Source organism: Pongo pygmaeus, chromosome 9 (genome assembly GCF_028885625.2).
Source record: "Pongo pygmaeus isolate AG05252 chromosome 9, NHGRI_mPonPyg2-v2.0_pri, whole genome shotgun sequence".
NCBI classification, from domain to species: Eukaryota; Metazoa; Chordata; class Mammalia; order Primates; family Hominidae; genus Pongo; species Pongo pygmaeus.
Genome location: NC_072382.2, coordinates 69,822,115 through 69,832,558, shown reverse-complemented (window position 1 = coordinate 69,832,558; position 10,444 = coordinate 69,822,115). Strand labels below are relative to the sequence as shown.

The following is a 10,444-nucleotide window of genomic DNA, read 5'->3' as shown; positions in this document are numbered from 1 at the left end:
CTTAGCCAGGATGGTCTTGATCTCCTGACCTAGTGATCTGCCCGCCTCGGCCTCCCAAAGTGCTGGGATTACAGGAGTGAGCCACCGCGCCTGGCCAGGTCTCAGCTTTCAAACTGACATCCCCATTTCCACTCCAGTCCATGCCAGATGCCCCTCCTTTGTGCTCCCATAGCGCCTTGTACTTCTGTATCCTAATACTTATCACTGTTTTGTAGTTGCCTGGTTACTTGTTTCTTTCCCCCAATAGGCCCTAAGCACTGTGGGCAGGGACCATGTTTTATTCACTGATGTTTCCCCAGGGCCTAACGCAGTGCCTGGCAAATGAAAGCACTCAGTAAATATTTGCTGTATGAATGAATGGATGATGAAGGTCAGCAAACCCAACCCCCTCTGGATCTGGTGCTCTTAAGATCCATAGCTATCTTGGTGCTGGCTAAAGGACAAAGCTTTGGCTCCAACTGAGGCTGGGAGGGAAGACTGGGCCTTCAAACCATCTCTGAAACCTGTGACTTCAGCTGCCTGGCCCCAGCTCTTTTGACTTGATAGGGTTCTGGTGTTTGATTAGACTGAGCATGTCTCCACCCAGGCCACCCTCCTAGAGTCCCCCACAAATTGACCTCACTGGGCCTGCTTTTATGAAAGGTTTATTCCTAGTGCTAGATCCCAATCTTCTTGGGCTCTAAGCACAATTAAACTGGGTGGGTGGGTGAGGGTAGGCCTATTCAGATGCAAGGCCGGCAATGGGGCTCCCCATTATCCCCACCCCTTTGGTCCCAGTCCCCTTCTCTGCAATGGGCACGCATAGAGGAGAGACAAAGGGTATTAGACGCAACATCATTGGCCCAGGGGAGTCCAAGAAGAGCTGCCATTGGCTGACAGGGCATTTTCAGGCTCTGTCATTGGTCAGGGAGCACACCCCAGCCTGAAGAGTGATGCCATTGGCCAGGGAGTGGTTTTGTCATAGCCGTTGGCTGTGGAGTGGAAGGAAAAGATCTGGGAATGAAACCCTGTGGCCAGGAAGATAGACAGGGCAGCAGCTTCTGGGCCTCCAGGCCCTCTTCCCACCATAGCAATGTGGGCAAAACTGGTGTCAGGCCCCAGCCAGAAAAAGGAGCCCAAGCCAGAGGGCAAGTGACAAGGGATGTACCATGTCCAATCTCCCACACCCTGGGGCTGCCCTTCCCAATGTCTTTCTTGATAGCCAAGTTGGGCTGGGAGCAGCTCACTGCTCCTCTAGCCAGGAGGGTTTCTCAGCTCCTGGAGGCCGCAGCTTGATGTTGAACTGCTGCAGGGTCTGCTCCAGCTGTTTCTGGTTCCCAGCAAAGTAGGCGGACACGGCATTGTGGAAGAGCAGCAGCTGCTTGTGCATCACCTTGATCTGGGGGTCCAGCAGGGTCAGCTAAGGCTGGACTCAGGCGCCCTTCTTGAGGGTCTATGAGCCTGAGCCCAGGCACAGACCAGGGGCACAAGGACTCTGCTCTGATGGTGCTTTTGGGGTAGGGGCTGAACTCTACCCAGGGAGTCAAAGGAGAAGGGTCAGTCTGATGGAAGAAACCTCACTGGATTTGTGGGCCTAAGGTTTTAGTACCCCAGCTCAGGGGGTGATTTTTCCCAGTTATGTTCCTGGGACCAGCAGCCAAATCCTCCAACAGGAAAGGGCCAGGAATTGGTGGGAGGGTGATCTGGAAAGGCCCAGGGGTTGAGGGGGTAAACACTCTACTCCCTAGCTAGGCTGCATTTCCTCATTCAATAATGGGGAGGGTCTGAGGGGAAGGTCAGTGTTACAGATGGAAAGGTGGGCTAGGGTCAAGGGGATGGGGTTGGCACCTTGTTTTCTTCCAGGAACTTGAGCTTGATGGCCACATCTCCCCGCAGCTTCTCATACTTGTCCCGATGGGCCTGGAAAGTGGCCTGGGCACTCTCGAGTCGACCACGTGTCCCTGCATCCCGGGGGCCTAGACTCAGCTCCTCTAAATCTGTTCGGTAGGCATCATATTCCAGCCTGGGGAGGGGGTGATAAAGGCTGGTCTCCACCCCTTTATCCTCAACACATACTCTCCTTTCCTTCCTGAATTCTTATGCCCCTAATGCCCAAATTTCCACCCATGCCAGCCAACTCCCCAAACCCTAAGCCCTGCCAGTGCCCACACCTGGCAGCCTCATACTGTTTCACAGTCATAAGCGTGTCTTCCATGGTCTTGGTGACCAATGTGTTGATGCTAGAGACAAAGAAGTTCACGGCTCCTAGCAGCGTTTCCCCATTCTTGCATAGTAGTTTCTGTGTCTCTGCATTGTAGCCAAATTCCTCCTGAGGGCAGAAGGGAGGAACAGACCTTGAATAACACTCCCTACCTGACTGGAGCTGTAGAGCCCTTTATTCCCCTCCTCCCCGGGGAGGACACAGCCAGCAAAACTGGAACAACCAAGGACTGCCTCCAGCAAGGCTCTCTTAGCCGGAAAGTTAGTGGGATCACCCTGGGGATACCTGGGGTAGGAATGTGGGTGGTGGGCATTCTTGGGTAAGTTCACAAGACTGGAACAGTCTGAGAGCTAATGTGGCAAACAGGGGAGGGGCTCTGATTAGGCTGAGCACTGACGGCATTCTCCCCAATGCAGAGAGGGGTTATTTGTGAGGCACCTAGTGTGCCCCCTCCCCCACCCCCTCCAACTTCTGGACCTCTGTACAAACCCTTAGGCTGCCTCCACAGGTGAGTGCTGCTGGGGGTAGGGCTGGGCCCACCCTGAAGGGGTTCTCCCTGTGGGCTGCAGGAGGGAGGGAGGATGAGGAATGACTGCCTGGGAGGGCCCACGCCCAGTTCCCCCACCCTCTTTGGTCTGGGTGAGGCACCTGAAGCTCTGGGGACTTCTGGCTGAGGTCAGCAAAGGCATCACCCAGTGCATGCTGGGTCTGCAGCAGGCTGTAGAGGTGGGCTGTCAGTGCCCGGCCCAGCTGCAGGACACTCTCATACTTGCGCTTCGTCTCACGCAGCAACTCAATCTGCAGCTCTAGCTCCAGGTCCACAGTCCGTGAGCCTCGACCAAATCGTTCTGATAACAGTTGCTTTGTGCACTGATTGGGAAATGGGGGAATAGATCAGAGACCCTAACAGCCTCCCCACACAACAGGTATCTACCCCAGCACCCCCCAGGCTCCTACTCTCAGCCACATACGGGATATTACGATCATGAGGAAAAGGGAAAAAGGTACCCCTAAGGAGTTTTGGGGAAGGGAGAGGTGCTTAAATCCTACCTTATAGGTGTTGATGCCCCATTTCTTGACGATGTCAAACTTTTCTCCAGCAATGCCCCGAGCCACCTCATCTCCAGGGCCAGCAGGAGTGGTACTGTGAGATGGATGGCGGCCAGACCCTAAAGGATCAAGTTCTCTGACACCAGCCTCTCTCAGATACACCAGACACCTCTGTGGCCCCACCCATACTTCTCTTCCAGCACGTGAAATTGACTTCCCTGAAGGAGATGCTAGAGACAACTGGATGCTCCTGCTTACTAGGAGGAACTCGAACCTTGCATGGTGAGAACCAAATCCTGATATACATATGGCCTTCTTGGGGGATAAAGGAGGGGTTTGCAGGGAGTTGTTGGTGTACAGGGGCAGAGGAAGAAAATACACTGAGTTTGGGGGCAGCAGGAGTCAAGGATGGTGGGTCATGATAACAAGAAACCTGGTTGCATTCCCATGTGGAATCTTAGTGTGAGATTCAGGGCTGTTTGTTCCTCTAAACTTTAGAATCTAAAAATTCTGAGAAGCCTCACAAAGTTCCAACTCAGCCTCAAGCTGTAGAGCGGGGGCATTCCTGTGAAGTAGGTCTTAACTTGACTCAGGTGGTGGCAGGGAAAGGACAAATGAGCCATTTAAGGGGCTAAGTGGCAAAAGGAAAATGGATGGACAATGCTGGGAGTTGCTTTTGGGCTGAGGAGAGTCCATGGGGTTCCTACAAGCAGAAGTTCCCAAGATCTCCAGACATAATTCAAGCTTTCCTAGACACATCCTATGCTTCCCCAAACCATTCCTGTCCCTCCTCCACCCAAGATTCCTGTTTCTGAACATTCATACCTGTGGGGATGAGTCCATCACCAGAGCCCCCATAGCCACCAGACACAATGCTGGTTTCATTGAGGTTGGGTCCTGACACCATCACCTGCTGGAGGTCCTATAGGCCAGAGAAGAGGAGTTGCTTCAGGAACATAGGGGCTGCAGAAGCATTTTGGAGGTGGGAACAAGTTTGGATTCAAGCATCATAAAGGCAGTACACAAGGGAAGTCTGCACAGAATCAAAATGATATGTAAAAAGAATGAAGGGAGTCAGATAAGTCAGGGGAAGGCTACTGGAATGGAGGGTGAGAACCCAGGATTTATAAATTGGATTCCTAAATTGAAACAATTAGAAGAATCAAACAGAAGCACCTGCTCCAGCCCATCATCTTCAGGAAGCTGCCTGGCTTCGCCATTCCCGTGGATAGGGATCTCCATTGTGGCTGCCTTCCCTAGGATCCCGTCCGTCATGGCTAGGAAAGGTATTGGAGTAAAACTCTCCACCCCAGCACCCTGCAAAGCCCAACACAGAAGTTCTGGACACTGGCCAGCACTCTAGAAGAAGGAGGCCTCCTCTGTCATTTCTTTAAAGGCTGTCCCAGGGTTTGAGTGTCCCAGCGTTTGGCCCTCATTCCTTTCTTCAGGTATATGTATTTCTCCCCTCCAAAACGCACATTTGTACACAGGCACACCAAAGCACGGTGTCTTCTCGCAAGCCCCCAACCTCACCACGACTCTGGTGATTATTTCTACACTCATTCAGCAGACATTTAGTGAGTGCCTACTATGTGTCAGGCACTATTTGTGACAATGAAAATACAACAGTGAAGAGGGAAAGTCCGCTCTCTTAGAACTTATCTCCATGCAGGCGTGTTTATGCTGAGCAGGAGATGAACCCTTTCCAGGGCTCAGGTCTTCACCCCCCTATTCAGGTTTGTTCCCCATTGCTTGGCCTTTCACACTCCTTTAGTGTTTCTTCCCCCTTCCTTCAGGGGGTCTCCCCTCCTCCGTCTCATACACCTCCTCTTCCTCGGGCCCTCCCCACCAGGCCTTAGTTAGATCAGTTGGTGTATGTTCCCAGTCTCTGGTAAAAGCCTCTCTCTCCCAGGATATCGGTGACCCTTCCACAGTCAGTTATGTCTCCCAGGTGTGTGAGTCCCCGCCCCCACCCCCATACACCTGGACATCAGGTGTGTCCTCATCCTTCCCCGGGGCTCGGGGCATCTTGCCCTCTGGACAAGTTTGTGCGTTCAACTTCCCGTCGCCCAAGCATGTCCCTCTCACCTCGGGCCGGGCCGCTCTTCCCCTCAGGGCGCCAGGCCCGGGCCGCGCGGACACCTCAGGCTCCAGTTCCCGTCGCGATCCTAGCAGCAGGTCAGGGACTCGGCGGAAGTGACGTCCTCTCCGGGCAGAAGAAGCCGGCCACGTCGCAGATTATAAGGGCGGAGGTGACGTCGCAGCCAGGGCAGGGCGATACTCGAGCTAGTTCTGGAGATCAGCGAGAAGTTACTTCCGGGGCGGCACCGAGAAGCTGAAACGGAAGTGGCGTAGGGCATGCGCTGGTGGCGTGATGGAGCAGCAGCAGCAGCAACAGCAACTGAGAAACGTAAGTGAGAGCTAAGTCGTTTCGGGGCCAGACGTTCAGCTCGCATTCCTGCACACATCGCTGGACCCCCCATAGAGCCAGGGATTTGAGGGCTGGAAACTTCGGGCTATGGCGCACGGGCCTGGGAAACTTTGGGCGGCGCGACCTTGACTAGAAGTGTGGGGCCCTTATCGCTGAGTTTGTGGTCCCCCTTTTCTCTCAGCTGCGTGACTTCCTGTTGGTCTACAATCGGATGACAGAACTCTGCTTCCAGCGCTGTGTGCCCAGCTTGCACCACCGAGCTCTGGACGCTGAGGAGGTGGGGAACTGTGTAGGGACGTTGCGCTGCAAACAGAGTTTAGCGGTAGACTGCTTCCCTCCTCACCCCACTTCCCGTACCTCTGGCCCTGGCCTTTCCACGACCTTCACCCCTAGGCTGGGCATGGAGAAGAAAGGAGGCGGGCCCGACAGGGCACCTTTATCCTCCACTTAAACCCTATCTTCCTTCTAGGAGGCCTGTCTGCACAGCTGTGCTGGGAAGCTGATCCATTCCAACCACCGCCTCATGGCCGCTTACGTGCAGCTCATGCCTGCCCTGGTACAGCGCCGCATCGCAGACTACGAGGCTGCCTCGGCTGTGCCAGGCGTTGCTGCTGAACAGCCTGGGGTCTCTCCATCAGGCAGCTAGCCATCCCCAACCCCAGGAGGGAAGGCCCTGGATGGACCCTCAGATTGAAGGACCCAGTGGACCTTGGGGTTGGTGAATCCTAAACAGAGAGAATTCGAGGTTGCCTGAAAGCTGGGTGTCCTTGCTCCTTTTCCTGGAGCTAACATACCCGGTTTTTACTCAGTTTGATTTATATTCTGGGCAAGGAAGCTTTGCCTACTTTATTGGCACAATCCGTTGTTCTGTCGTTTAGTGCATATCTGCTGGCTTCAGCCCTGGCAGCTGAGAAATTGTTTTCCGTATGTAGAAGGAAAACCTGAGCATTTGCAGGCATCTGGTTAAAGCAGGGTCTGTGTGTACAATTTTAAAACGGGTAATATGTCATACTCTATCTTAGTTCATCTTTACAACAAAACTATGAGTAAGGGGTATTAGCTTCACTTAACAGATGAGGAAGCAAGATTCCAGAATGTACCAGAAGGCCATTTGATACAACAGGAGATTGGTTCCTGCCCAGATGACAGAAAATGAGAGCTCTGTCTAGTTGTCCTTAAGTCTGACTGACTTCAGTGGCTCATAACCGTGAGCCAAGTATTTGTTGGTTCATAACTGTTGTTTTGTGAACTATGGCTTATATGTCTAGAGTTCTGCTGGATCTAGGGAAAGGAGGAGCTATCGAAGTACAACGGATCAAAAAACCACAGGGGTTTTGGGCACTGCCTCCTCGAGAAGTTTGTGGCCACAGAAGAGTGATGAAACCTGTAAGAAGTCTGGAGTCTTTTGGAACTTCAGCCATTTCCCCAGGTTGTTACTTTCTTAGTATGTACAGTCTTCTCAGGATGAGCAGTAAAACCTTTGAACAAAGGTCTGTGTGGTTGTCTTCAGGGGCAATCAGGAAGGGAGAGAGCTGGGGACCATATTCTGCAATACAGCCAAATCCGAGGAAGAGAAACTGATGGGAGAAGTAGATGGCAATGGTTATGATAAAAAGGATAAACTAAATCTTCGGGACTTCTTTAATGCTATGTTAATGTTTCACTGCTCGTCTAGAAACTCCTAAATCCAGCTTTCCATCATCTGCCCCACCTTGGTCCCATTGAGTACATTCTGTGATTTCTAATTCCAGCCTCTCCATTCTTTTCTCATTATTTCCTCCCCTGCCCCCCAACTTTGTGTAATTTACTGCTGTATTTAGCGGCCTGGATAGCGTATCGTTCCATCACCCCATTTTCTTGCCACCATTGGCCATCTTTTTGTATCATTCCACTTATTCTGTCTTTTCCATTCCTCCATTCAAACTGCTAGAGAAAAACAGTTGTGTAATGAATGCCACTAAATATTCAAGGCCTCCAACCTCAGCCAAGTTCTCACACCAACACGCAGTCATGCAGTCACACCAACACACACCTTTATGGGTTCCTGGTCCATTTCCTTTTCTAATTACCATGGCTACCATGGCAGTTATTTTACACCTCTACGGCTGTCCTTAATCCCATACCCCACCCTCATCAGGTGACCCTGTTTCCTTTTTTAGAGAAATTGAAGCTCTTAGACATAGGTTTCCACAGTAATAATTTTAAAACTTCTTACAACTACCTGCAAAGCAGATGTTCTGCCCTATCTACAGAGCAGAAAATTGAAATTCTCAAGTAGCAGACCCAGTATTAAAGTGCAGATCTGACTTTAAAGTCCATGTTCATTTTACACAGCAGGCTGCCTCTTAAGATAGTATTTATTGAGCACCCACTTTGTGTAGGTTCTGATTTTGGTAGATGTCATGCTTTATCTTAATCTTTACAACAACTATAAGTAAGCGGTATTAACCTCACTTAACAGATGAGGAAGCAAGAATCCAGAATGTGCCAAAAGGCCCTTTTATACACAGTTTCTTTCCTTTTTTTTTGAGACAGAGTCTCGCTCTGTCACCCAGGCTGGAGTGCAGTGGCGCGATCTAGGCTCACTGCAACCTCCGCCACCCGGGTTCAAGCAATTCTCCTGCCTCAGCCTCTCAAGTAGCTGGGATTACAGGCATGCGCCACCATGCCCAGCTAATTTTTTTTTTTTTTGTATTTTTAGTAGAGACCGGGTTTCACTATATTGGTCAGGCTGGTCTTGAACCCCTGACCTTGTGATCCGCCCGCCTCGGCCTCCGAAAGTGCTGGGATTACAGGTGTGAGCCACCACGGCTGGCCTATACAAAGTTTCTTATTGAGAAAAGTGGTTCCAATCATGTTTTTTGCCCCCTTTAGCTGCTATCTCTTGAACAGAAAAGTTTGTTAGGAAGGTAAAAGTTGCTGACTAGGACCTTACCCACAGAGTGGCACTCTGTCCTTGGGAAATATAAATGCAAGTAAAACGGGTTTGAACTTTTTGACTTCCAGAAGATAGGAGGATGGGACCTGTGATACTGTGCTGCTGGTGGGAGGACCCTTCCACATCAACATTTGTGTGTATCCTTGCAATAAACTTCCATTGTGAATTATCTGTGCTTCCCGTCCTTCCATGTCACACAGTAGTAATTGCTAAAGAAGAGCTAGGAGCATAGATCTCTCTGACTCTAAAGCCTTTGCTCTTTGAACTTTGAGAGCTTCTATCTGTACTTAACCTGCCTCTAGGCATGAAAAAACAAGTGTCCCTCAGTCTGACCCATCTCTTAATCCCTTTCTTAAAATTTCAATGTCTTGTCCTGGTTCTTTCCTGTTTATAAATATGTTCAGTGTTCAGGAGAAAAACCTTATTCCTACCACTTTACCTTCCATAATCTGGTCTTCCTCAGGTTTTACCATAAAGTGATAGCCATTGGCATAATGGGAGCAATATGGTGTTCCAAGCACAACACTAAGGAATAAATGTTGACAAGCTTTATCATGTTATCATAAATGTAAACGTTGGAGATACTTTGTTGTTCCTGCCATTGTGACTCAGAACTGCCCACTCCTTGCAAAGCCTCATTCTTTTGAGGCTGTTCATCCATACAACCCTCTGATTACTTGTCTACCACTCTCATTTACTACTACTCTCCTGCTACTTTAAATAGCTAGCCCTTGGTCTTCCTATCCACTCCTTGATATTTTAACATTTACATAGACAATTCATTTGGTGTTTTGTCTCTTAGTTATTTGGCCCAATCTCTGATGATTTCCACTGTGTCTTGGCCACTCACTCCGTTTGTCATATCTTGGCCATTATCATCACCTCAAACTGCTCCATCTTCAAAATACTTGCATCTTATTTATTGACCATATTCCTTCCACTTGGTTTATTGAACTATTCCCTCTATCATTCTCTGATTTCACTGCAGCCAATGCTTCTGCTTTCCATTAGTACCTTCGTTCTTTAGATTCCTGTATAGCTTAAACTAGTGGTTTTTGTGTAATAGGCTGAATTTCCTTGCCTTTCATCTCTTTTTGAACCCTTAAATAAAGTGAAACTTGTCTGTACCTGCATTTGGACAGCTAAATGCCACCCAAGGAAACAACTGTAGAGCAGATTTATATCACTATGAATCCATGGTTATCAGCTTCAAATGTAGTCTCAGCCCCATAGTCCTACTAGATTTTTCTAGTCATTTTAACTTTCCCCTGCAATGACTATTTCAAACCAACATTCTTAAATCTCTTATCACTCCCCCACACCATTATCTTCACTTTATGCAAGTGACTATTTCTTACCTCATAGACAAAAGTAGAAGCTATCGGTCATTCTCTCAACATCCTACAACTTATTTACCCACACATATGTATCATTCTTTCTCTTGTCTAAACAAGGCAAGCATACCTCTGTCTAAAGCCAGTGCCTATTCTGTGCTCAGAATCTTAGTCCTTCCCTCTTGGAGGATCTTTGACTTCCACTTTACTGAATTCTTCTCATCAGTGTTTGAACATGCTAAAGATTCTCCTGTTAATAAACCACTTCATACCTCATTTCCCCTCCAGTTACACTTCCATCTTTTCTGCTTTACAGTTAAACTTCTCAAAACAGTTGGATAGTTTGGGCCTCTCCATTTTACAAGTCATTTCCCATTTTCATTCCTCAACCCAGTCCATTTTGACTTCTGCAACCCTCATTCTATTGAAATGGTTCTTGCCAAGGTCACCTTGGTGATCACCTTCCTGTCCTTCAATCCGGTGGTTATTTC

The 10,444-nt window shown here is 49.4% G+C and overlaps 3 protein-coding genes across 6 annotated transcripts in view; 2 read left to right on the top strand and 1 right to left on the bottom strand.

Annotated features, from left to right (window-relative positions):
* Positions 1 to 628: 628 nt before the first annotated feature.
* ARFIP2 (ADP ribosylation factor interacting protein 2) lies at positions 629 to 5,651 on the bottom strand. Of its 4 annotated transcripts, none has more exons than XM_054439215.2 (8): positions 5,339 to 5,651; positions 4,427 to 4,567; positions 4,076 to 4,172; positions 3,251 to 3,369; positions 2,849 to 3,070; positions 2,151 to 2,308; positions 1,828 to 2,002; positions 629 to 1,378 (listed from the first exon to the last, which is right to left on the bottom strand). In XM_054439215.2, the coding sequence occupies exons 2-8, from the start codon at positions 4,523 to 4,525 to the stop codon at positions 1,223 to 1,225; spliced, it is 1,026 nt and encodes a 341-aa protein (XP_054295190.1). In that variant the 5' UTR covers positions 4,526 to 4,567; positions 5,339 to 5,651; the 3' UTR covers positions 629 to 1,222. The 4 variants fall into 4 exon arrangements, with proteins under 4 accessions (XP_054295190.1, XP_054295189.1, XP_054295191.1 ...); XM_054439214.2 differs by having other exon boundaries at positions 4,427 to 4,527; XM_054439216.2 differs by lacking the exon at positions 4,427 to 4,567 and having other exon boundaries at positions 5,339 to 5,469.
* On the top strand, positions 5,548 to 8,788 carry TIMM10B (translocase of inner mitochondrial membrane 10B). Its single transcript, XM_054439219.2, has 3 exons — positions 5,548 to 5,660; positions 5,863 to 5,958; positions 6,151 to 8,788. The coding sequence occupies exons 1-3, from the start codon at positions 5,625 to 5,627 to the stop codon at positions 6,325 to 6,327; spliced, it is 309 nt and encodes a 102-aa protein (XP_054295194.1). The 5' UTR covers positions 5,548 to 5,624; the 3' UTR covers positions 6,328 to 8,788.
* The window catches only part of DNHD1 (dynein heavy chain domain 1), an 88,310-nt gene continuing 84,139 nt past the window's right edge, over positions 6,274 to 10,444 (top strand). Inside the window, exon 1 of the mRNA XM_063671199.1 lies at positions 6,274 to 6,395. Within this exon, the coding sequence (XP_063527269.1) occupies positions 6,359 to 6,395 (37 nt within the window). The 5' untranslated portion in view covers positions 6,274 to 6,358. The remainder of the gene's footprint in view (positions 6,396 to 10,444) is intronic.